Raw genomic sequence first — 27,848 nt, 5'->3', positions numbered from 1 at the left:
TATTGACAATTTCATCAACAAATAAAAACTAGACTAAAATGTTAGGGAGGGACTAGTGGAGAGGAGATTCAGTGGAAGTAAAAGAAAAGTCATTTTAGGTTTGGTTGCGCTCTGAAAATAGCAGATCTACAAGATACAAGATAGTAGCTTGTAGATCGGCTATTTTCAGCATGCAACCAAGTGTAAAATCAGCCATTACGACGCCATCAAGGCACTGCCAAAATACATTTTTGTCAACAAAATCAACTGTAGATTCAGTCGACTAAAATCGTATGATATTTAGTCGACTAAAACTAGACTAAAACAAAAACTTTTCAGGTGACTAAAATATGACAAAAAGACCAAAAAAAAACGAAATCAAAATTTGCTGTCAGAATCAACAGTGCCTCCTACCCTGTTTGAAGGTGTAGATGGTGTCGCTGGCAGACAGGTTGGTGCTGGTGACGAAGTTGGCGCGGCCGGGCGCGTCCACCTCCACCCGAGACCAGCGCTCCAGGTTGCCGTGGTAACCGCTCACCTCGCCGGTGGGCAGGGTGACGTTGGTCACGTGACCCTCGCTGTTGTACCTGCAGGGTGGACAGATATTAGGCTACTCAACCCACAAAGTACTCAACCCCCAAAGTAGAAATACTCCTGCTCAAATATTACCCCTCTACAAGTGAAAGTTGCTCTGTCAAATGTGGACTTAGAGTTAAAGTACTGGAGTACTTTGCTTTTAAAAGAAAACAAATGCTTAGAATTCAAAAGTACATGTTTTTAGAAATACTTGAGAATTCAAAAGTTCAAGTTTTACAAGTAAAAAATTATTTTAAGTCAATGCATTGCTGTATTGAAATGTAGGTGTGGCTTGACTGTTTTCACTATTTGAAAAAGGTCTTAAAGGGATAGTTCACCCAAAACATTACTTATTTTTTTTATCAATTACACATTCCATGAAGCCTAGAATTCATGGAGATTTGTTAGTTTTTGTCGCATTCCTAAGCCAATAATTGATCACACAAAATCTCCATGAATTCAAGGCTACATGGGGTGAGTAAACGATAGAAAAAAATGACATTTGGGGGTGTACTATCCCTTTAAGTAGTCAAAAGTCAAAAGTACAATATTTGTCTTTGAAATGTACTGTAGTGGAGTGAAAGTCACAAGTATCCAAAAATGCAAATACTAAAGTACAGTAAAGTACAGATGCTCTTTTATCATTATTACTTAAGCACAATACTGAAGTAAATGTACTTTGTTACTGTCAACTCACTGGAGGGGAGGGACGTGTTGTAATCGTATGTGTGCTCAAATGGACACAGAGGTGCATTAATACACACACACACACACACACACACACACACACACACACACACACACACACACACACACACACACACACACACACACACACACACACACACACACACACACACACACACACACACACACACACACACACACACACACACACACACAAGGACACTATCTTTGGTTCTCTTTCTCATGGTGGCACAGAGGAAGTGTCACAGGTGATTTATACACGTAATTATCCAGCTGTGGAATTTGAGACAGAGACCGGGCTGCCAGCGCTGAATAATCCAGGCCGGTGTGTGTGTGTGTGTGTGTGTGTGTGTAAATACTAGTTGCAGGGAAGTGCCTGGGCTAATCTGTCAGTAGAGGAATGATAGAGTGAAGATGGTCTCTGCCTCCAGCTATATATGTGATGCCGACACACATCTCGCCACCAGATGGCACTCACACAACTCACACCATGTCTCACTCACATCCATCTGCAAAGACACACACACACACACACACACACACACACACACACACACACACACACACACACACACACACACGCCGGTGCATGACACCGGTGCGGAACTAAGTGTAAATCAGGCATAGCTCCAACCCCAACCCCTAAACCTAAGATTTAAAGGCCTAATCCTAAACCAACTTGGGTTTTCTCATAAAAGGCAACCGTACTGTATATGCACAGCAGCAATATTGGGAAAAATGTCTAACTTCCTTCACAGGTTTTACCAATGATGCTAATTAAGGTTGTGTTCCATTCTTAGCCTCGCGTGGCCAGACAATATGCCGAGGGCAATTATTCTTTGCAATGGCAGGCTCGTCTGGAACCAGGCTATTCCATTCTGGGCAAACAGAGTGAGGGTGCTGCTGATATATATTGGGTCTCAAAGTGTGGTTCAGGGACCCTCATGGTTCCTTGAGGGGGTTCCAAATGGCCCCTTACGGATGTGTAACTCTGAGAGTGTACAAATGGAACCATTCCATTCCATTTGTACACCCTCAGAGTTCCATTTGTACACCCTCAGAGTTCCATTTGTACACCCTCAGAGTTCCATTTGTACACCCTCAGAGTTATGGGGGTCCTTAAAATGTAAAAGTTTGAGAACCACAGTGCTACAATGAATGAAACAGAGCCTTCTCGTTAGCATCATTTGTGAAGGTGACACTAACAACCTAAACAGGCTGGTGAGGAAGGCGGGCTCCGTTTGTGGGGACCTCACTGGAGGTGGAGGATGTGCATACAGCGAGGAAGCTGGATGCCTCCTCGCTGTACGCACCTTCTTCATGGAGAACCCCTCCCACCCCCTCCACCTATATATAGTGGGGCATCTGAGCAGGAGAGGAAACAACAGATTCACCTCCCCGGTAGTGGTGGGAAAAAAAACGTTCATTTCCGTGAACGAACGATTTCGTTCACGTTCAGTAGCGCTTCCGGTCCCGGCGGAGCGTATGGGCTACTACCGTATATGCATGCAACTGTGTGCATCTGATCCCACTGACCTGACTGCACAGTCTGCACAGAAACACAGCACTGTCATTCACCATCTAATTGCACCATATTCTTTGTAATATAATGTTTAGAAGTAATAAATTACTACAATATATAATGTAAAGTTATTTTTATTTGTCGACCCATCACTACTCCCCGGGGTGGAACTGTGTGAGACTCGGCATGACCTTTGTGCAGGTAGCTATGAGGATTTACAACGAGACACACAATGGTCGCTCAGGTTTCCAGGTCAACTGTAACATCACTTGGAATAATAGATGTATCAAGGACTCTGACCTCTAATGACACTACTTAGGGCCATGGTTATTGTACTGATTGCACTGTGAACACTGTCACTTTCCTTTCACATTGCACTGATTGAAACGGACACTTTATTTGATTGGCATTGCACTGATTGTAATGGACACTTGGAAGGAAGGAAGGGGCCCAATTTCTATCCAATATGTCTGATGTACATTGTAAGCCTAACCCTAAAGATCTATTTTTAACCATAAAACAGCCACTTCTCTTGTGAGAACCAGGAAAATTATCCTCACAATGTCTATAACTATAATCATGTGTGGACGCACACACACACACACACACACACACACACACACACACACACACACACACACACACACACACACACACACACACACACACACACACACACACACACACACAAGGCAGAAGCCAAGAAAGACAGCAAAAAACATAAGAACAGACTAAAAGATAACAAAACAACAACAGGAAGTGAGTGTCACAAAGACAAACAAAAAACTCACTCGTAAACCGTCGTCCAGCTGTTCTCGTCGCTCTTGGTTGCTAGGAGACCGCTGTTGCCATGGTAGGTGAGGTGGGCCACGTCGTGACCTTGCGCCGACACCTTTCGCAGCGTCCCGCTGTTGCTTAGCGACAGCCAGTACACCTGTCCTCCCGGCAGCGCCAGCCACAAGGGGACGCTGTGGGCGTCCCGCCTCACCTGTAGGCCGCGGCCGTCCCGGGACGTCACGCCCGACAGCTGGCCGTCCGAGCCGTAGGAGAAGTTGTACAGGATGTGGCCCGTGATCAGGTGCTTGGTGTGGAGGTGGGAGCCGTTCTGGGGAATGGGACGGGAAGACAAAAGTCACGTGTCACTGTCTCTCATTCCTGTCGCTCTAAGGATTTTTTACTAAAAGGAGTAGTTCCCCCCAATAATTACTTATTATACTTACTCGATATTCTATCAATTACACACCCCAAGAAGCATTGGATTCCTGTTTTAGTTTTAGTTTTTGTCGCAGTATATTTTTTTTGGGTGAACTATTCCTTTAACCCATTCAATCTGGGAACCACATCTCTGTCATTTTGGATTTCTTTGGCTATTCAAAAATAGCAGATCTACAAGCTCATAGCGTGGCACCGAGTGCTCGCTTATTCCTGTTTACACGAAATCTCTTCACCAAAAAATAGCCGATCTGACAAGTTCGACAAGTTTTGGGGAGAGTTTGGGGGCCCTGTCCTCCTCCCCCAGAAATGTTTAACACCAAAAATGTAATTTCCTGTATTCTGGTACATTTTAACAGGGAGTTTGATTGCCCAAAAAAATCAGGAGAAATTCAGGATACATTTCAATTCAGGAGCCAAGAAGGAGACTGAAATTTCCTACTGAAATCAGGAGTGTTGGCAGGTATATGGATGATAGGAGATCTCCAAACCTACCGATACATCTGGGGACTTCTAAAGCCAAAGTACTAGCACAACAATTTGGATTGGTTCTGGATTGGTCCCCCCCCCCCCCCCCCAAAAAAAATTATAATAATCTGAAATATTGCATTGAAATATTGCATACTGCATACACTTTTGGTGTTAACGGGTCAAATTGAACCGTGAATACTCAATAAATAATTATTTTCATCTATTTTCTTCTTCCACCTCATAGCTGACTTGTTATGCATTCATATCCCCGTTAACACTTTTTAAAATATTAATTTGGGGTAGGGTTAGGGTTTCATCTTTCAATATATCTCTTTTTCAATTATAAAAATGTTGAATTTCACACATTTCCTATAATGAAGACAATGGATAATAATGTTATCTAGCTATAATAAACTAATATTAGAACACACTTCCAAAACAATTATAAAAAAAATACTTACTAGTACTATTTTTTACTTAAAAAAATTGCTAATATTGATAAAAAAAATAGTGACATCTGTGGTGTTAAGGGTCAAAATTGACCCGTATACCATAGAAGGTAAAAAGTCATTTATTTTTCATAAACCCAAACTTTATTTTACTCCTGATAGCAAATGCTAATTGACAACAAGTTTCTCTCACTCTCAAACATGTAAACATTGAATATTGACAATTTGGGGGGAATTGAGCCACACTTCTCTGCCGGGTCAACACCACAGATGTCACTTTTTTTTAATAGAAACCATCAGAATTAACTAAAATGGTGGTGATTAATTTTGTTGCGTTAAAACAGCTGTTTCTGAGGATATCATGAAGCCTTGTTCCAATAAAGAAATGTAAAGGGTACTTTTTACCTATTTAAACTTGAAAACACAATGGAAGGGTTAAGTACATTTTGATACCAATACTTTTGTACTTTTAGTCAAGTCAATTTTGATTTTTTTCCCCCGGACTTTTACTTGTAAGGGCGCGCTCTCACCAAAAGTTGGCTGGCCGCTGTTAAACGCAGGTTGTGCGCGGCTACAGTTTTTTGCAGCCAGCGGATTCTAAAAAAACGCACCTGTCACTCACATTCAAGACCGTCCCCGTAGCCCGCACCGCCTTCTGCCTTGACGTTGCCAGGCAACCACTGACGCACATCAGCACCTGTCACTTGCTTTCAAGCCCCTCCCTCCCCATTGCGTTGCCTGTAGACTAGCTTTGTCTGTAGCCCGGCCCGGTTACGTTGCGACTTTATCGAGTTTATTAAACTTTATTATAGGATGGACAGGCGGTATTACGCTAGACAAAAAAAAATTCTTTGCACTTTCACACTTGGGGTCCGTACATCTACACGTTCTGATTTAACATATAAAGTACTTATACTTACCCCATGGCCACGGATGTTACAATTATGTACGGGCCCTCAGAAGTATCCGTATCTTCCGTATTGTTCAATAAAAAGCATTTTAATCCAATCAGTGGTCATTTTCTCCGCATGCTTTCAACTGCGCGACCCTAGCGGTTGAGAGGTGTATTGCACTATTGGTACATTATAACTCTATGGGAAAATGGCCACCAATCGGATTAAAATGCTTTTTATTGAACAATACGGAAGATACAGGTACATCTGAGGGCCCGTACATGATTGTAAAATCCGTGGCCATGGGGTAAGCACTTTATATTTTAAATCTGAATGTGTATGTAGATGTACGAACCCCAAGTGCAAAAGTGAAGACTATTTTTAACTAACAAGGCTATTAAATATATAGTTAGAGTAATATTATTACATTATTACACTAACCTGAAGCCTTTGCGACCGCACTGACTTGTAACCAGGACAGTTATTTAATGTCAGTCATATGGAACTCTTTCATGGTCAAATCATAAAGTACTGGGTGAGATGCAACAGCTACAACCAGTTGGTCCACTGAGAGCACCATGTTGCTTCCTGAGTCTTGGGACGATCCAACTTCGACTCACCCGATTGGACAGAGGGAGAAAATCAGCTCCTGCCTCCAGAAGTTTTATGCTTCCAATGGACAAGTCGCGTAGAGCAGATAAAGGTAAAGGTCTGCGCGACAAGCGGAAAAATCCGCTCTTGCGTGAATCCACACATTTACATTGACAATGCATTGGCAGATTCTGCCCCAGAGGTAAAATAAAAGTGAGAGCGCGCCCTAACAGAGTACTTCTACATTGCAGTATTGATACTTTTACTTAAGTAAAACATTTGAGTACTTTTTCCACCACTGCTCACAATGTGTCATGAAGCAATAATAAGATAAGCTGGCGAGTTTGTAGATGTGCGGCTATTTTTGCACGTTGTGGGCATTCATTTATCTAAAAAAATATATATATATATATGGAGGCCCAAGGTTTCTGCCCGGGAGCGACGATATGATAGATGATATATCTTATCATTTTAATATGATAATACATATTTTTAAGGAACGATATGAAAAACTATCTCTACCTCTAAATGATCTCCTCTCTCGTCTCTCTCGTCCCTATCTTTCATTACTCACAACGTTTGATTCGATAAGGAAGACATGCAGAACACGGAGGTGCCGTGCCGCATGTTGAATCATGCAACTCAGTAAGGTGCACAAAGTTATAAATAAAGTTAACACCATATTCCGTTCACGAATACTTTTTTTCCTGGCCTTATGTACTGTAAGCTCTGTTTCCATGGTAACGTTCATACCCCCGGTGCTAATTCACATAGATAGAGTGGTATGATGTTGTGGTGGATGTTGAAGGCAGGGAGGGTTATTCTTGACCTTGTACAGGAATAGAATAGACACTTGCTGCCTTCGGCTTTTTCGCGGTGGCAGATTTAAAAACCCAGGCGAGATAACAATACCGCGATCATGAAACACATGCCAGAGAGACGATGCCCGCGCCAGCCTCCCAGCACAATATTCCACTCCATAACAATAGCCAACCCTGCATAATGTGGAAATGTTATTTACAAAGCAGAGTGCAAAGAGCTAAATGCCTGTTGGTTAAAAAGTCGAGGTTTTAACCCATTAAGACCGGGGAAAGCATCGGCCATTTTAGATTTGAACCACTTTAACCATTACGTTGGCTGCTCAAAAATAGCAGATATACAAGCTCATAGCGCGGCTATGTAGATCTGCTATTTTTTTTTTAATCATGAAAATGTGGGCAAATCTTTGAATACATATTTTTTAAAGCAAACATTTGCTTCTGGGGATTATACAAATGTCTTCTAAATCCTAACAGTTTAAAACAAAAACGTATGTTGCTATAATCAGTGGTTCTCAAACCTTTTCATGTCAAGGGCCCCCAAAATGATATGCATTTTGGCCGCGGACCCCCATCTCAAAATGTGTTGTTCCAGGGACCCCCCAGAAGCTGGAACAAACATGTTCGCTTTAAAAAATATATATATTCAAAGATTTGCACACATTTTCACAATAAATAAAAAAATGCAGATCTACAAGCCCATAGCGTGGCACTCGCAAGCGTCTATATCTGCTATTTTTGAATAGCCAAAGTATAAAATAATGGTTAAAGTGGTTACACAGATGCGTTCACGGTTTTAATGGGTTATGAATTCAGTGCGGTGACACAAGCTGCTAGCCAGAACCTTATTATGAGTGTAAAGAGTGTTCTGAATGAGTGCAATGGGGGAACGGAAACAAGTGCATTTATTTATAAGTACTGTACTTAAGTGCAATTGTGAGGTAGTCTTTATATGACTTGAGTACATCCATTTGTTTACACTTTACACTGCTACTCCACTACGTCTCAGAGGACCAGTGGTGGAAGAAAAGTACTGAAATTTTTTACTTAAGTAAAAGTAGCAATACCACAATATAAAAATACTCTGTTAGAAGTAAAAGGCCTGTGTTCAAAATGTTAGTTGAGTAAAAGTACAAAGGTATTGGCATCAAAATATACTTAAAGTACCAAAAGTAAAAAGTAAAAAATGGTTGAAAATAGCAGATCTACAAGCTCACAGCGTGTCGCATCGCAACGCGTTGTGAGCTTGTAGATCGGCAATTTTCCAATAGCCTAGGTATAAAATAGGTCTAAAGTGGTTAATGTATGTTTTATAATATAATAATCTACAAAGTAACTAGTAACTAAAGTTTTCAAATAATTGTAGTGGAGTAAAAGTACAATATTTGCCTCTGAGATGTAGTGGAGTAGAAGTAAAAGTATTGAAAATGGGAAATACTCCAGTAAAGTACAAATACCTCAACATTTTACTTAAATACAGTACTTAGGTAAATGTACTTAGTTACTTTACACCACTGCAAAGGACAACATTGTACATGATACTCCACTACAGTTGTTTGACAGCTTTAGTCACTAGTTTCTTTGCAGACTATTAAATTAGATTATAAATACAAAAAGGTGCACTGACTGATAAAGGACTATGTAAAGGTTAAAGATACCGAGCGGAATATAAAGTAATCAGAAAATCAGACCCACCTTTAACAGCTGCGATAATGAAGTGATTAACACGTGAATGCATTACTAATTACAATCAAAAAACATGTTTGAGAAATGAGTCCTTCAGCATAATGAATACGTATAATAACTTATAATGAATACTGGCATCAGAATATAGTCTAAAAGTATATTGGTATGCCAATAGTTTTTTATTTATTTATTTATTTTATGCCTTTATTTGACAGGACAGTTAGGCTGACAGTAAATGGAGAGAAAGATGGGGAGTGTCATGCAGCAGAGGCCGTCGGGATTGGGAGTCGAACCCGCGTCTCGCTGTCAGGCTACACTTAGCCTATAGGTGTCTGGACCGCTACGCCAGCGGTACAGCTTGTAGATCTGCAATTTTTTTGAAAAATCGTGGAAAATGTGTGCAAATCTTTGAATATGTATGTTTTTTAAAGCGAACATTCTGAACTCAAATCTTTGCTTCGTGGGGGGGGGGGGGGTCCCTGGAACTAAATATTTTGAGATGAGCGGCCAAATACATATAATTTTGGGTGGTCCTTGATATGAAAAGGTTTGAGAACCACTGATTATAGCAACATAACTAAATTGGGGAGAAAAAGGGGTAAAACAAAAGCTGTATCCCTGTGTTTACCTGGCTGAAGAGGTAGAGCTCCTGGTCTAAAGGAGAGCTGATCTCCACCAGGCCGCCGGCGGGGCTGGCCTGGGGCTGGTTGGGGCTCACGGCTCTGATGCGGATGTTCCCCAGGTCGGCGATGTACAGCGTTCCGTTGGGGGCCACGGCCAGCGAGGAGGGCGCTTTGAGACGAGCGTCGCGGGCATAGCCTCCGTCCCCTGGATGATGGATAGTGGGGACATGAAACGTGGTGAGGTGATAAATCAAACGCCGGACAAAAAAAAAAGAAAAGTATTTCAAAAGTTAAAGCCTGCGCGCCTGTGCACACACACACAGGCGCGCATGCACGTACGCACACGCAACACACACGCACACACTGTTAGAAACACGCATATACTGTACTGTAGTAAAAGGCTGATCAAAATGTTGTAATACTTAGATTTTATTTCCTGGAATAGTGTCTTTAAACAACCTGGCACCCCTATTAAAGGGCATGTCCAAAACATTATCAAACCTTTTAAAAATCGCAAAAAAATTGCAGATCTACAAGCACACATTGTAAGCTTGTGGGTTTGACTATTCGTTGTACAACGAACAAAGTATATATTGGGGCTTAAGTGGTTAAAGCATTATTATTATTACATTATTATTATGACATTATATACATTATTATGAGATGTCCAAAAAAAGATGTTCACCTAAAGTAACATTCACAAAATAGATGCCTTATCAGACAATATCACACTGATAGCAACCAGTATTCATGCACAGTCTACATCTGCACCTTTATATCTTATCTCAGGTAACGTGTGTACATATGTAGATAACTTGTTTTTTGCACTCTTGTTTGATCTCCTTCCCCCATTGCCCCCCTCTTCCCTTTATTTTTTTAATGGAAATAACGACACGATGGGAACTACGCACAAAAACAAATTTCACCCACTTTTTTACTTCCGTAAACCTGTGACCTGTGACAATAAAGCTGATTCTGATTTCTGATTCTGATTCTGAACCAGTATGCACACGGATGCAGGCTGGCTTCAAAAGGACCTGACCGCTCAGACGAAGTATATAATATGTCTCACTAGGGAGCCTAAACCCATCAGCAAACAGAACACACAGGAGGATGTTGAATGAACCGAAAGCAGCAGCTCCCCCAAACAACAGGATTGGGGGGGGGGGGATCTGTTGGGAATTGATTACATGCAACCGGCACCTGCGCGTGCCGTCTCAATGTTTGTAAACAAATAATTGGTCTACGGGGACGATTTAGCCACAGCAAGTGGTTAAATCTGTCTCGTGTCTTGTGACTAATGACCACATTGGACTTTGAACATTCTACCGACTACCGACTACCTGACAGCAGTGGTGGAAAAAGTACTTGAATGTTTTACTTACGTAAAAGTATCAATCCTGCAATGTAGAAGTACTCCGTTACACGTAAAAGTCAGGAATTCAAAATCTACTTGAGTAACAGTACAAAAAGAATTGGTATCAAAATGTACTTAAAGTACCAAAAGTAAAAGTACTAAAATGTTTGAAAATAGCAGATCTACAAGCTCACAACGCGTCGCATCGCAACGCGTTGTGAGCTTGTAGATCGGCTATTTTCAAATAGCCTAGGTATAAAATTGGTTTAAAGTGGTAAATGTATGTTTTATAATGTAATAATTTATATTTGTAAAGTAACAAGTAACTAAAGTTTTTTTGGAGTAAAAGTACAATATTTGGCTCTGAGATGCAATGGAGTAAAAGTAAGTATAGACAATTGGAAATACTCCAGTAAAGCAAAAGTACCTCAAAATTGTACTTAAGTACAGTACTCGAGTAAATGTACTTAGTTACTTTACACCACTGCCTGACAGCGACGATATGTAAATAAGCGTCTTCCTCTATAGTTGGACATGAAAGTCGGCAGATGAACTAAGTCAGGGATGATCTGAGTGGTTATCTTTGCAGCAATGTCCAGCTAAAGCAGCACATCTTTGGGCCACAGTAGTGGGAATTGGTGGCAGCAGTACAGCATGTCTCCATACTGCGTACATATCTCCTTTAGTTGGACAGGCCTTTTCCAGGACATATTCTGCACTCGTATAGCGAGGAGCCTTGTGCCATCCAGACACTTCTCAAGTTCCCTCTTTCTCTGTCCATGTCTCAGAACAGCGTACAGTAGCTACAGTAGGATGCTTTCAAACACAGCCTCTAAAAAGGGACATCTGGGTAGCTCTGGGGTAACTCCTGACAGACGGATTTTTTTTGTAGCTTGTTACAGGCTGTCCAGTCTTGACCCTTTCTGATGAGAAAGTCCGTCCTACTGTCTGCCATACAGGACCCCAGGTACTGTATTTAAGCCATTCAATCCGGGAAAACACATCTTTAATTTTTTTAGATTTCTTTGGCTATTCAAAAATAGCAGATCTACAAGCTCATAGCGCGGCACTCGGTGCTATGAGCTTGTAGGTCTGCTATTTTTGAAAAATCTGCAAAAAATAAATTTGAAAAAATTGCAGATCTACAAGCTCATATGAGCTCTATGAGCTTTATCTGCTATTGAATAGCCAAAGAAAGCCAAAAGTGACATGTGTGTTCCGGATTGAATGTGTTAAAATCCTCTACTTCTTTGATGATGGATTCATCCTTTGACAGGATCGGCTGGTGTTCCCGAGTCACTCATAGGGAATCATACATTCGGTATTATATTTGGCCTTCAACATCAAGCCCACCTTCCCAGCTGCCACTTCCAATGCAGTGAGAAGCGCTCACAGAGAGACTGCGGCATTAGAGGAATGTTTTGGGGTTTTTGGGGAGAATGGACATTTTATGTAACCACATGAAGCCTAGCGTCCCTATTCTGGGGGCATGTTATCATCACATAGGCGAACGTTTGGCAAAAATAGGCAAACATTAAGGTGAAAATTGCAACGCAACATGTTGTGAGCTTGTAGATTGGCTATTAGTTTGGCTAACAAAGTGCAGGGTTTTATAGTGGTTAAAGTGTTTGTAGGATGTATGGTAGGATGTATTCTCTTTCTGTCTTTTTAAAATGCTGACCCTGGGAGCTGAGCTCCAAGATTTCCTATGCAAATGGCCTGTGCAAATGGCAAATTAAGTCTATTCTAAAGTCTATTCTATTCTAACCCATTCTATCCGGGAACACATCTGTGTCATTTTAGATTTGATCTATAAACATTATTTTATATTTTGGCTATTCAAAAATATCTTTGAATATATATATTTTTAAAGCGAACATTTGTAACTCAAATCTTTGCTTCTGGGGGGTCCCTGGAACAAAACATTTTACAAATGTTCGCTTTAAAAAGATCTGCTATTTTTGAATAGCCAAAGAAATCTAAAATGAGAGAAATGCGTTCCCAGATTGAATGGGCTAAACTACAGTACGTGTATCATCGACTTGACTTTACACGTCAATCAAGTCCTGATTGGCTGTTTCATCAGTAGACAAGTTTCCTGACCAGATTCTGTCAGCACCTTTCACAAAAAAGCCCACACCACACATAAAGGCACACAACACACAAATGCAATGACAGAAAAATAAATACTAAAAAAAAACATAATAAAATTGCCAATGTCGTTGCTGGAGCTTTTTTATCAGCGTTGCTCAGAACTGTGGCCGTTTGGGATAGCAGCGCTCCCCTGTAGAGGGAATGTGATCGCCTTAAAAGAGAGACCTTAGCCTTATCAGATGGGTGTGTGTGTGTGTGTGTGTGTGTGTGTGTGACTGTATTCAGATGACTGCGGTGGTCCATAAGGCTAATAGGTGGGCGAGGCCCTTCAGATCCTGTCAGCAGAGGGTCGCGACCCCTCTGATGGCTGAATGCTCACTGCAGGGGGGGGCTGTTTATCTTCTGACACCATGCACATTTATGTGTGTGGGTGGGTGTGTGTGCGTACGGTGCCATGTTTGTGTATTTGTGTCTACGTGCGCGTGCGCGTGTGTGTGTGCGTGTGTGTGTGTGTGTGTGTGTGTGTGTGTGTGTGTGCGCACAGACTGAGCATGTGTATGCATGCTTTTATTGTGTACATATGAGTATGTATAATGTTTAATTTGTCCGTTCATTGTTCATGTGTGTGTATGTATACAGTATATGTACAATATACGTGTCTGTCTGCACACACTTCATTCAATTACTTTAATGTAAGACATGTGTGTGTCCATTTGTGTGCGTGCATATTGTGTGAGTGTCCATTTGGGTGTGTGTCCATTTGTGTGCGTGCATATTGGGTGTGTGTCCATTTGTGTGCGTGCATATTGGGTGTGTGTCCATTTGTGTGCGCGCACATTGGGTGTGTGAGTCCATTTGTGTGCATGCATAGCGGGCGTGTCCAATGTGAGCGTGCGAGTGCCCTGATGTGTTCACGTGTGCAGCCGCAGTGTGAGTGGCATGCATGTTTATGGCGAAGCGGAGAGCCGCATGAAGAGAGTAATCATCTGTTAACAGCATGACACGATGGGAAATATGCAATGTGCGCCCCGACAAATAGGAACGGTTACAGCCCACTGGCCCGTGGCGTGTGGCAGACACTTCCCTCGGTCTCCAATAGAAAAAGGGGGACAGATTTTTATGACTGGAATTAAGTGATAGAATGCCATCCAAGGAGATTTACAATAAGAGCTGTGCTGTAGTCGAAACTGTCAAAAGAACATCTGCTCGGAATGTCTCTTTTCTTTTGCTTCATCCGTTCCATTCCCTCTCAGGTCGTCTCTCTGTGATTGGACGACCGGTTAAAAGACCATTCTTAGGTTTAGAGCGGGGCTGTCTTTTCCAGTCCACGGACGCCTTAGCTGAGAGAGGGTTGAAGCAGGGACTCCCACTATATTGTATAAAACCTGCGTTGCAGATTACACTTTTTCATAGATTTCATAGATACTATTTCATAGACTTGTTTGACAGCACTATTATCAATGTATATTAATCGTCTCATTGTTTGTTTGTTTGTTTGTTTCAGACATTTAACCACTTAAACCTGGGCCTCAATACTTAAAGGGATAATTCACCCCCCAAAAAATATCCATGAATTCAAGTCTCCATGGGGTGACTAATCGATCGAAAAAAATATTTATTTTGGGTGAACTATCCCTTAAAGTAAACTTGACTGTGTTTGGCTCTGTACTTGGTCTGCTCTTTTTTTCCTCTACACCGAAAATAGCAGAGAGAATGTTTCCCCCAGAACAGGGATGCTAGGGTTCAAAGTGGTTAATATAAAAACAAAAAAAGTTCCTATCACACAGAGATTTGGTGGCTTCCTGTAGTAACTCTGAGGACCCCCTAGGGGTCCCAGACCACCTGTTGAAGACCTCTGGGTTAGAGGGAAGCTTTCTCATTCGCCAGCTGACATTCTGTTCTTGCTCAAAATAGTCTGTGCACCTGTGGGCGGGCGCACACGCACACGCACACATACACCCCCCCCCCCGCAGCTTCAAGTTTATTGTCACATCACTAGTGGGCGCACGCACGCACGCACGCACACACACACACACACACACACACACACACACACACACACACACACACACACACACACACAGACACACACAGACACACAAACCAACACACACACACACACACACACACACACACACACACACACACACACACACACACACACACACACACACACACACACACACACACACACACACACACACACACACACACACAATGACATATACAGTCACACACATACACACTGACACAAACAACCACACACACAACCATACTGTACAGGTGCTAACACACATACACATTTACACGTGTGTGCACACACACACAAACTGATACACATTCACAGCCATACACACAGACATGTAGGGTGTAGGCTATACACAAAGCATAAATCACAAACACACGTTCTATACAAACACACACACACACACACACCTGCACACTCTTTTTAAAGGAAAGTACATTTTCAATTTATGACATGGACAAGTAATTGAATGAAGTGTGTGTGTGTGTGTGTGTGTGTGTGTGTGTGTGTGTGTGTGTGTGTGTGTGTGTGTGTGTGTGTGTGTGTGTGTGGGTGTGTGTGTGTGAGAGAGAGAGAGAGAGAGAGAGAGAGAGACAACTCACCGGAGAAGCAGTCACAGTTGGGGTCTATCTTACAATCACAGTCAGTGGGGGCTCCAGATATTACAGTTATCTCACCGTTGGTGGACACCTGCAGTGTGTTCAACACACACACACACACACACACACACACACACACACACACACACACACACACACACACACACACACACACACACACACACACACACACACACACACACACACACACACACACACACACACACACACACAGTGTTACAAAACCTGTCTTATGAAATGGTTACGAAAGACGAAATAAAACAGTTGTGAACGAGGTCAGGTCAACAGGTCCTATGTAACTACATGTGTGCAATAATGACCTTCAACAATGCTCAATAAACTCTACACTTTCTATCACAGCTAAAAAACGACTTTCTTTCTCCAGGCACTGTGCTCGGTTCAACCTGTATACAGTACAGTATATATATATATATATATATATATATATATATGAAGAATATATTTTTATAGAGAAGTATAGTTTGAAGCACGGAAGTCAGCGAGTAATTATTTAATTACGGATAAAAGGGTTGAGAGTTTATAAGTTCTACTTCATCTCACTCCTTAATGAATATGTCTACATAACCTTTTTCTTTTTCTTGTTTCTTTTTTTGTTATATTTAATTTGATATTAAATTGTTTTTCTTCGTGATTTCAATGAACATGCAAATTAGTTTTTCTGTCTTTATTAACATATTCGAAATAAACATCTAGTTGTTAAAGCTGCAAACCCTAAGTTTCAGAGGTTCAGCTGCGTCCATGCCTTTGAGATGTTGTAACTACCCAGACTAGTTTGGCTACTGTGATTGGTCAGATGTTGGTCAGACGTTCCGCATTGTGTCCGCATTCATTCAGCCCAGCTTCAAGTTCATTCTGTCAGCACTATGGCAAGTGAAAAACAGTGGTAGTAGCATTAATAAAAATTAAAAAAGTGTGAAATCTTGTTTGAAATGACCAAACCAGCCTACCGATGATGTCACTGGTAGGCAAGTATCCTCCTCTGAAACACATAGTGAGTAGACGGAAATGGTGCCATCTTATTATGAGCAATAGTGAGGACCAATTACAATGTCATTGTCCTCACTAATGACCTCACTATCTTCATATTATGAAGCTAGGTTGAAAATGGCTGAAGTGGTCCTTTAATGAATAAAACGTTATTGTAACCATTCTGTATGGTAGAGCATGTTAAAGCACTATAACTAGTACATTATGCAGTGGTTGGAGGTGGTCTCTCTACTCTTCCTATGTGACATGTAGACCCTGGTGTCAGGTAGGACACCTACTGGTCGACAAGTAGCACTGCCTGAAACTCATAAGTGCAATATCTGGCCGAGCGGGGATTCGGTCTTGACTGAGCGGTATAGCCGTTTGTGGTCTCGGTTCGAATCCAGGGTAGGACAAAAAAACGCGCATCAGAGCTTTAAGGGATAAGTGATTAGAGGAAAGGGTGTCGTCACATTGTGTGTGTGTGTATGTGTATGTGCGCGTGCGTGCGTGTGTATGTGTGGGCGTGTGTAGCTTGAGGAACAGTGACGGAGTGACCTGCTGGATGCGGTTGATGCGTCTCTCGTCCGTCTCGGCGATGAACAGCGTCCCCAGGTGGGACAAAGCGATGGCCTTGGCCGCCTCCAGGGTGGCGCGCACCGCCGCCCGGCTCATCAGGTGGTGGTCGATGCCTGGGACCTGGCAGTGGATGGGACGGCCCGCTATGATGCGCACGTGGAGGCTGTCGGACACCTGGCGGGTAAAATGACATGTTGGTGATTATTGACCACTTGAACCCCAGCATGCCTATTCTGGGGGGGGGGGGGTTCGCCAAAAATAGCAGATCTACAAGCTCACAACGTGTCGCGTTGTGACACGTTGTGAGCTTGTGGATCAATCGGCTATTTTTGTGAAGTAGCTAGGGTTTAGGTGATTAAAGCAGTGGTTTTAAAATCTCCCCCCTTTTTTATTTAGAGTTCATCTCTCCAGACAGATTCAGCTAACAGCATAATCTGTCAGCACCACTGCCCTAAACATGTAATGTTGTCGTTAGTAGGAATGAACACAGAAGCACCCGGGAGGAAGTGGACTTAGAAAGGGGAGGAGCCAAACCAAGTTCCTGTTTCTACACAAAAAAGGAGTTGGTGCCCCCAGAGGCACCACCTTTTTGGTTTACCGAATGGGTTACCAGATTGATTTAGAGTGGCTCACCTGCCTCACTGTTTGGGAACACCACTGCATTAGAACATGACACAGTGGTCATTTATAATAGTGTACACTACTGTGGTGGAGGGGATGTGACAAGTATATAGACATGGATTGAGTCAAACACCCCCTGGAAAATGATAGAACATTTCGATGACTCATCCTGCACATGGGGGTGTGTGGGCACTGATTTTGCATCCAGAGAGAAGCTCTTCCTGAATTTTGTATGTCCCACGCACATTCCTACAGTATGTGGTAAACGCAGCTGAAGGTGAAATCGTTAGCAGTGGGTCGGTTTCATTTAGGCATTTCTCTGTGGGCAGCAGGCTCCTGTACAGTTAACTTCATGCTGGCACACAGCAACACCTCAATTAAACACACTTACAATTGACTGTTATTACTTTCAGCTGCGTTTTTTGGGTCGCGCTAACTTCCACAATTCCAATTTTCCCATTCCTTCTAAACCCTAATACTGGCTGTCAATCTGGCATGGGGCGATATACGCAAGTCCACCGCTGGCAACTGTAAACACAAATCAATATGTGTGACAAGTCCCCCCAGCTTCCTGTTTTACAGGAGATACTTAAATAAGGCCTTTAAAACATTTCACCTCTGTTGTAGTTAATAAGTTTCCAAAGTGGTAGAGAGTATGAATGATTCATAGATTTAGGGCCGGGTGGTAAAGATCTATACTGTGCCTTTCAACAGTAGAAATGTGCCCGATTTTACTATCATCACTGTCGGGTGAAAACCTCATACAGTATGTCCTAAACCCTTCCTTTTTTAAATAAAATAAATAAATAAAATAGTGAAAATAGCCGATCTGTCGGCTAATAAATAGCCGATCTGTCGGCTAATAGCCGAGGGCGTTGTGAGCTTACAGATCTGCTATTTTGATGAAGTAGGCCATTCATTTACAACAAAACATAAAAAGCAGAAACATGGAGATACAAGGTTTTTCTGCCTGACAGCAGCGCTACTGTATAGTGTTTCAACCGTAGTAGCTCTCCATGCAGTATGCCAGGCTATATATTTGGGTGAGCTATGTGGCAGATTAGAGGACAGAAACTGCTTTAGTGATTTCCACATGAGAGCGACAAGGAGATATGGAGTGTAACGTATCTGTAAATACAGAGCGGGACGGCCTCTCGTTGTGAGAGGTTCCAACCCTAAACATTTGTGACTCGGCACAGCAAATGGACGATCATTGACAATGTTAGCATTTTTTTGTTTTTCATTTAATATCGTCGCTGTCAAGAGATATACAATGTGGTGTTACATGTGTTTAGATTGACTTAACAGTTTTGGAACTCCACCTTATCATACTTAACCGAATGTACTACTAACCACTACTACTGTATACTTAACCACTTTTAAGTTTTACGTTTTGTTTTTCACAATAACCATTCCACATAAATGTTAGTCGCGACTTACTGGTGAGACAGTTACAAGTAAAAGACCGGAATTCAAAATGTACTTGAGTAAATGGACAAAAGTATTCAAAATGTACCTAAAGTACCAAAATTAAAAGTACTAAAATGTTTGAAAACTCACAATGCGTCGCTTCGTGAGATTGTAGATCGGCTATTTTCAAATAGCCTAAGTATAAAATAGGGATAAAGTGGTTAATGAATGTTTTACAATGTAATAATTTATATCTGCAAAGTAACTAGAAGTAACTATAGTACAGTACTTGAGTAAATGTACTTAAGTTACTTTACACCACAGATTTTCACCCAATGTTCGCCTACTATGACCGATCACTGCCCTCAGGTCAGCCCACTCACCCACTGCTCTTGACCCCATCTCATCACCATTCATCGCTACCGTTGATCAGTTTCTCTTGCCCTCCTCACAGACATCGTCATTGTTGTGATCTGTTTAACTTGTTTGCAGTGGCGTGCACAGACATTTTGAGGGGCAGGTGCTCAAGTAAAAAAAAAAGGGCACCTTGCGCGGCGCGCGGAACCGCCAGCTGCCCTAGTAGTGTGAGAAGAAAATTGCAATGCACATTTTGGGGAATTGTTAATATATTAGAAGTTTTTAATCCAGAATTGATCGATGTCACCATGGGCTACATACTGTAAAAAAAAAAAATGTTCTTTTCATTTGTTCTTGCTCAGCACTTTGGTTCGACCTTGGTCGTTGAAAATGTGCTATATAAATGAATGATGAAATAAATGAAGCCTGTGAATGATCCAAGCACCACCGAAGAAGAGTACACCCCGAAATCACATGATCACAACAACAAAAAAGCTAGGCACCTTTCATGTTAAAGGATTTATAAAAGTAAAAATTTCTCGGCTTTCTGTTTCTGCTTGCTTTTTTAAAAAAAACGTAGACGGATTAATTAATTAATTAATTCCTGGCAGTCAAGGAGTTAATGTTATATTATCATTCAAATCTGAGTGTTAAGCCAATTATTTGGGGGCCCACATGCAATATCCACCAGTGGTCCCAGGGCCACAGGTTGAGAACCACTGATTTAGGTGATCAGAATATTAATGTCAGTAATAGCACATACAGTACATGGGCATGTTATTGCTGTGCCAGCCTGCAACTGTTTTGGTGTTTGGTTGGTCCCTGGAACAACATACTGTATTTTGATGGGTAAAACCATCAAACCCAAAATGAATGTATTTGTATGTAAAATGTATTTGGCCGTGGACCCCCATCTCAAAATATGTTGTTCCAGAGACCCCCCCCCAGAAGCAAAGATTTCAGTTAAAAATGTTGCTTCAAAAAGCATTACATTCAAAGATTTGCACACATTTTCACGATAAAAATAAATAAATAGCAGATATACAAGCTCATAGCGCGGCACTCGGTGCCGCGCTATGAGCTTGTATATCCAAACCAAATGTATGATGCGGCCCCAGCCACAGCCCCCCCTGCTGAAAATCACTTCCAGCGCGCCAGATAATACTATATGCATCATGTTGCATCGTGACTCGTTGTCAGCTTAGTAGATCTGAGTATAAATTAGGCATGACGCTTCAGAGTGACAGGCTGAACACCCTAGTGTGTGTGTGTGCGTGTGTGTGTGTGTGTGTGTACGCATTCTGTATAATTCAATTTGTCCTCTAAATAGATCATAAATTATCGTTAAGCAGACAAACGGTAACGTTACACTAAATTAACTGCATCGTTGTTGAGAATATTCCGGTTCATTAGGTATATTGGATACATTCTAAAATCGTTAAATCTGCTATACCCTTTGACATGGATTAGGCTATTTATCTTCTTTTGTAACGGCATGGCTCTGAAATAGGTAGCCGTCTATAAGATAGTTAGCGTGTCTGTCGTCTGTCGTCTGTCCGGGGCTAATCTCGCAAACCGCTGGACCAATCAACGCTACATTTCTTGTTTGTGGTAGAATCACAGTCATTTTTGTTAAAATATCTCCTAGACTTTTTGAAATATTTAACTCAGGTATTTTTTACTAATATATTAATATTATATATAAATATTTAACTTGTAAGTGAATGGAGCTTGTATTGCACACATTGGACATGGTGATGTCATCGGCTAGACTCTTTCAGAGCCAATTACTTGAGTAAGAAAATGCCCAGTGAAAAGTCTACTTACTACTTAACATAACTGAAATGTCCTAAATATTAATTATATAAACGATCACCAATAGAAATAAAAAAACATATAAAACAGTCATGAGAGAATGAAACAAACGTATTGTAAATGTAATAACAAATTGGTATAAAAACGCTTTCACACACCTAGATTGAAATGTATAAAAGCAGGTGCATAGGCAAAGAGCAACAGGCGACATCAACAATAACGGTACAAGATAGCAAATTGGTAAACAATTAAAGTAATCGACAGAATGTTGCCAAATAATAGAGTCAAAGTAAAACAAAACAAGACTCTTGAGTAAAAGTGAAATGTCTGTTGCATTAAAACTACTTCTGCTATTCAAAAATGTGTCTTTTATTTTTTTCTTTTAGATTAACTCTTTTTTCATGGGACGCTGAAGTCGATTTGAGTTATTACTTATTACATTCTAAAATGCACCATTTCCCCACCATATTTACGTGCATAGGTTTTCAAAATAAATTCATTAGCCATAACAAGAATAAATATTATAATAATAAGGTCTGGTGACGCAAACCTCATTTTCTTCTTTCCACTGTTTTTATTGTTTTTATTCCTTAGTCTTAGTGTTTTTTTCCCCCTAATAAAGTTGTTTTTATTTGTTGTTTTCTCATGCGCCCCATGTAAAGCATCTTTGGGTACTCAGAAAAGCGTTACATAAATTTGAGATATTATTATTATTATTATAACCAAAACAATAACATTTCAGAAAAATTCAATATATTTATATTTAAATATTTATTTGACATTTCTACAGACTGTGATTGTACCATCAAAATATCACACGGTCGGTCGGGCGACCCGATAGCAGAGGGCGCATACCACATGGGTTCAAATACTCAGCGAGTGAGTCCCCGCAGTTCCATTCCTGGCCAGTAGGACCATTTTCTACATGTCACAGATCTCTTCATATTTCTTGTGTCTATAATAAATAAATAAAAGTGGAAGTAGTCTCTGGGTTTTATAAATATTTAACCAATGAAAAGTACTAACAACAAGAGCTTGTGAATAAATAATAACTACATTGGATCCATTGGAACACAGCTTCTTTTTTTCCCCCCATTTCCTGAAAAGTAACGGTTTTGGACAAACACTGTACAAGGTTTCCACCCGACAGCGACGATATACAGTATATACACAGTGCGCCCATGTGTGTGTGTGTGTGTGTGTGTGTGTGTGTGTGTGTGTGTGTGTGTGTGTGTGTGTGTGTGTGTGTGTGTGTGTGTGTGTGTGGGTGTGTGTACCTGTAGTACTATGTTGTTGTCCAGGATGTAGAGTGAGTTATCTAGGGGGTTGACAGCCAGGTCCGTAGGCCACTCTAGACGCACCTGGAAGAGACAAAAAACAAAGAACTAGAATCAGCTTTTATTGCCACATCACAGGTTTACACTGTTGTAAAACAGTGGGTGAAATGTGCTTTTGTGCAAGCTCCATCGCTTCTGTTATTTCCAAAAAGAGAAAGAAAAGAAAAGAAGAGTATAGGGGGTGACGGGGAGCAAGGAGGAAGGATTAAAAACAAAATATATCTACGTAGCTACAGTATTACAGCATTGGTTCCCAAAGTGGGGTCCGGGGACCCCCAGGGGTCCTTGAGGGAGTTCCAGGGTGTCCCCAGCTAAATGATAGGTAGTTAGGATTCAACTGGACCCTTATGAGTCTGTAACTCTGAGAGTGTACAAATGGAAGTATGGAACCTGCTTGAAAATGTATTGGAACAAAACATTTTGAGATGGGGGTCCGTCGGCCAAATACATAATCAAATATTTTTTTTAAATCCTAACGGTGTGTTGATATATCAGTGGTGCTCAAACTTTTCCATGTCAAGGACCCCCAAAATGATATGTATTTGACCGCGGACCCCCAACTCAAACTATGTTGTTCCAGGAACCCCCCCCCCCCCCCCCCCAGAAGCACAGATCGGAGTTAAAAATGTTAAAAACTTTAAATTCAAAGATTTGCACACATTTTCCACACATTTTTTGAAAGCCAAAGAAATCTTAGAATGACACAGATGCGTTCCCTGTCTTAATGGATTATGGTGCACATGGTATCAGCACATTGTCAGGTTCAACTACCCACCCCCACCCACACACACACACGGTTTTGTTCAGAAGTCTTGTTGGCGCTCATTGCCTGTTTAGACTCCATTACAGGTTGATACAGTACAAACACATTAATTAGACACAGTCGCACAGAATTAGACTTTATACCTCTGTGTTGGCACAACGCTGTAATGTACTTCTATGGAAACCTCCCTGGGCTCCATGTGTTTTTATGTGGCTTAGGGATGTTATGTCTTTTCTTAAGTTAGAAAGCGATAAGATTTAGCGACGCTAAATTGGTTCATAAGTAGATGGTGGTTAATTCCTTACAAACCTTGCTCTCATGTCTATATCCTCCCGTCCCATCTGTTTATTTATATTTTCTTCTGGTGTCTATCTATGCGTAATTATAGATTCATACGGTATGCTATACACACATACAAACACACAATATATATTTAATATCAGTGGTGAAAAAAGTACTCAAATTTTTTACTTGAGTAAAAGTATCAAATACTCTGTTACAAGTAAAAGGCCTGTGTTTAAAGTGTTACTTGAGTAAAAGTACAAAGGGTATTGGCATCAAAATATAGTTAAAGTGCCAAAAGTAAAAGTACTAAAATGTTTGAAAATAGCAGATCTACAAGCTCACAACGCATCACGATGCGACGCGTTGTGAGCTTGTAGATCGGCTATTTTCAAATAGGGCTGAAGTGGTTAATGTATGTTTTATAATATAATAATGTATGTCTGCAAAGTAACTAGTAACTAAAGTTTTCAACTAATTGTAGTGGAGTAAAAGTACAACATTTGCCTGGAAATACTGCAGCAAAGTAAAAATTACTCAAAAGTAAATTACTTGAGTAAATGTACTTAGTTACTTTACACCACTGTTTAATATTATATATAAGTATTAGTACATAGGCATGGGACAATAGGAACATTTTATGTCACAATTTGGCCGATATTATCCAGATAATCATCAACATATGCTCTTTTTATCCCACGTGAGGATATTCACGCTCATGTGAGGATATTCTCGATTATCCTAATAATAGAAATGCAACATGATAAGATCATCTTCAGTGTATTTATAGCTATAAACAGTGTTGGAATAGTTACTACAACATAGTAATATGTTACTTATTACATATTACTTGTTTAAAAAGTAATGTAGTTACTTTACTTATTACTCCCTGCCAAAAGTAACTAGTTACTTATTACTTAGTTACTTTTTTTTTCTCGCCCCCAGTAATTGCATCCTTTCTCCCCAAAAGTCTGACTTTGCATTTTCAACATTAGCAGTTTTTTTTTTTCTCTTTTCTGCAGCCTACATTGTAAAATCCTCATTGTTGATTTAACTCTGAAAAGTGTTCTGTACACATGACGGGTCCATTTGGTTCTATTTGTACACTCATTTCAATTATATTAACTCATTCCCTGCCTAGAACGACTAAAACGACTTCTGTCCTTTAAGCCCCCTCTGCCAAGAACGACTAAAACGACTTTACATTTTTTCAAAAAAAAATTAATATATATATATATGCCACAGTCAGTGACCTATATATATATATATATATATATATATATTGAAAATAGCCAACCTACAAGCTTACGGCGCGTCTTCATTGGTTAACAAGTCGCTTATAATAAGCAGACATGGCAACACTGTTTGATCCGGTTTAAGGCCCGCCCTTCCGCAGCTGATAATTCACACATAGACAAGTGCGCAACGTTTCCGTATCCGCTCTAGACCGGATCAGCAAACAGCCTGCATAGCAACTGGATCCCAACCAGTCTACCATTATATCAATTGACCAAAAACAACACAGGATCAAATAAACACACTCAAACCCAGAGTAATAATATTACTCAAAACGTGAAAGTAATTAGTTACGTTACTAGTTACTGGTAAAAAGTAATAATATTACTTTAAGTTACATATTACTTTAGTTACTTTCCAACACTGGCTATAAAAGATAAACTCTTATATTATCCCTTCCCTACCACTGCTAGTTTCTATACAGAGACTATGTTTTGGTGTTCTTAGCAGATATACAAGCTCATAGCGCGGCTTTTTTTTAATTTAACATTTGTGCAAATCTTTCAATATATATTCTACAAATGTCTTCTAAATCTTAACAGTTTTTAGAAAGATCTTATGTTGCTATAATCAGTGGTTCTCAAACTTTTTATGTCAAGGGCCCCCAAAATGATATGTATTTGGCCGCGGACCCCCTTCTCAAAATATGTTGTTCCAGGGACCCCCCAGAAGCAAAGATTTTAGTTAAAAATATATATATTCAAAGATTTGCACTGATTTTCACGATTTAAAAAAATGGCAGACCTACAAGTTCATAGCGCGGCACTTGGTGGCACGCTTGTACATCTGCTATTTTTGAATAGCAAAAGTATAAAATATGGATGAAGTGGTTACACAGCTGCGTTCCCGGTTTGAACGGGTTAAAGATAATCTCAACATGTCTGGGGATCAGCTGCTCCTATTAATGACATTCCACTGCTCCTAATGCAGTGCTTAGGATGGGTAAGCGCAGAGGAAGAACATGGAAATGTACTTGACAAATACCCCCAACAACAGAGAACATGGGAACAGCAGCATGGCTCCAATGTGGATCTGGGCCACGTGGCCAGCCTGTGACGTCAGTCATCTGTCGCGTATGAACAACATACAACAACATACAACAACATACAACAACATCTGTCGTGTATGACTTGACAGGCCGCTTCTTATCACCTGGTGGGGGGGGTTTCCCCGGTAGGACGTAGCGCGTGGAAGGAACACGTTATTCCAACCAGTTCCTTTGGTTGGAATGTTCAAACTCCACACAGAAAGGCCCTTTCACCAACCCCACCTAGGGTATGGGTACTGATGGCCCTGAGGAGAGGACACGCCCCCAGCACCCACAGCGTCCCCGGCGGGAATTGAACCCAGGACCTTCTAGCTGTGAGGCGACAGCGCTACCGACTGCGCCTCCGTGACCAGCACTTATAATACTTCATAAACCTTGTTATAAGTTGTCATGCATGTTTATAAACATTTATAACAAGTGTTATAATGCCTTATAAGCGCACTATAAAGCATTATAAATGCGCTTATAATGCATTATAGACCCGACCTTAATATACAGTCTTACCAACATGTCTAACATTTTCCCCTATAAGGAAATGCTCAACATAGAGACGGCAGGTTGAAAGGTTAATAAAAACCAAATAAAAAAGCCAGCTCCTGGATAACACAGCGTTGGGCCCGCGTTCCCCCTCTACCCCCACCCCCCCAACCCTGCGCTCATGCAAAGGTCACAGCGGTTGGCGGGGAGCCTTCCCTGTTTATCTAAGACTCACGCTGGTCCAAATGTCAACCAATAACCATGATCAGCCTGGGCTCGAATAACACCCCCCGCCTGCTGAACCTGCGGGGGGGCTCACACACACGCGCACGTACGCACGCACGCACAGACGTGCACACACACTCTCTGGATTACATAAATCGACCACTAACAACATTACAACTTGTACAAAATACTGCTGCCAGGATATTAATCAGGCTAAGAACATGTGAACATATCAACCCTGTGCTCACGTCATTTCTCCACATTGGCTCGTTGTACACACCAGATATGATTTCAGGATTCTACTTTCAGTTTTAACCTAAATATATACTGTATATATATATATATATATATATATATATATATATATATATATATATATGCAACCTTGCACCATTCTACATTTCACCCTTTTCCTCCTTATATTGCAGCAAGACCACTACTATCAAGCAATGCCAGTCTCCTTACTATTCCAAGAATAAAATAAAACAGCACAGTGGGTGGCAGCGTGGCAGAGCCCCTCGTCTCTGGAGTCATCTCCCTATCCATATTTGAGAATACATTGTAGCTTGGTACAGTCATCCAGTTATTGTTAGTTTTATCTTCATCTGCCTACGGTGTGGGTGTGTGCTTGTGTGTGCTTGTGTGTGCTTGTGTGTATGTGTGTGTGTGTGTGTGTGTGTGTGTGTGTGTGTGTGTGTGTGTGTGTGTGTGTGTGCGCTAGCGCATATACTGTATGTGCACGTGGGTGGGTATGTACTGTATACATTGCACTCCTTTGTATTCACTTTGTGTCTGTGATAGTGAGCAATACAATTTAACCTGACTTTGATTTGACACTGAAACTATACCCCATCGTCCCTAAGGACACTGGAACTATACCCCATCGTCCCTAAAGATACTGGAACTATACCCCATCATCCCTAAGGACACTGGAACTATACCCCATCGTCCCTAAAGATACTGGAACTATACCCCATCGTCCCTAAGGATACTGGAACTATACCCCATCGTCCCTAAGGACACTGG

General features: G+C 41.1%; 2 protein-coding genes across 2 annotated transcripts in view; one reads left to right on the top strand and one right to left on the bottom strand.

Annotated features, from left to right (window-relative positions):
• tenm1 (teneurin transmembrane protein 1) overlaps nucleotides 1-27,848 on the bottom strand; it is a gene marked incomplete at its 5' end in the record, with an annotated part of 375,941 nt that overhangs the window by 48,207 nt on the left and 299,886 nt on the right. Inside the window, 6 exons of the mRNA XM_080416925.1 lie at nucleotides 394-566; nucleotides 3,577-3,890; nucleotides 9,534-9,733; nucleotides 15,608-15,695; nucleotides 17,171-17,365; nucleotides 22,672-22,755. Coding sequence (XP_080273051.1) covers nucleotides 394-566; nucleotides 3,577-3,890; nucleotides 9,534-9,733; nucleotides 15,608-15,695; nucleotides 17,171-17,365; nucleotides 22,672-22,755 — 1,054 coding nt within the window. The remainder of the gene's footprint in view (nucleotides 1-393; nucleotides 567-3,576; nucleotides 3,891-9,533; nucleotides 9,734-15,607; nucleotides 15,696-17,170; nucleotides 17,366-22,671; nucleotides 22,756-27,848) is intronic.
• Nucleotides 1-27,848, top strand: part of apool (apolipoprotein O-like) — a 333,585-nt gene that overhangs the window by 115,698 nt on the left and 190,039 nt on the right. The gene's annotated exons all lie outside the window — the stretch shown is intronic.

Source organism: Gymnoscopelus braueri, assembly GCF_963280865.1.
Source record: "Gymnoscopelus braueri genome assembly, chromosome: 20".
NCBI classification, from domain to species: domain Eukaryota; kingdom Metazoa; phylum Chordata; class Actinopteri; order Myctophiformes; family Myctophidae; genus Gymnoscopelus; species Gymnoscopelus braueri.
This window is presented reverse-complemented; position numbering and strand designations above follow the sequence as displayed.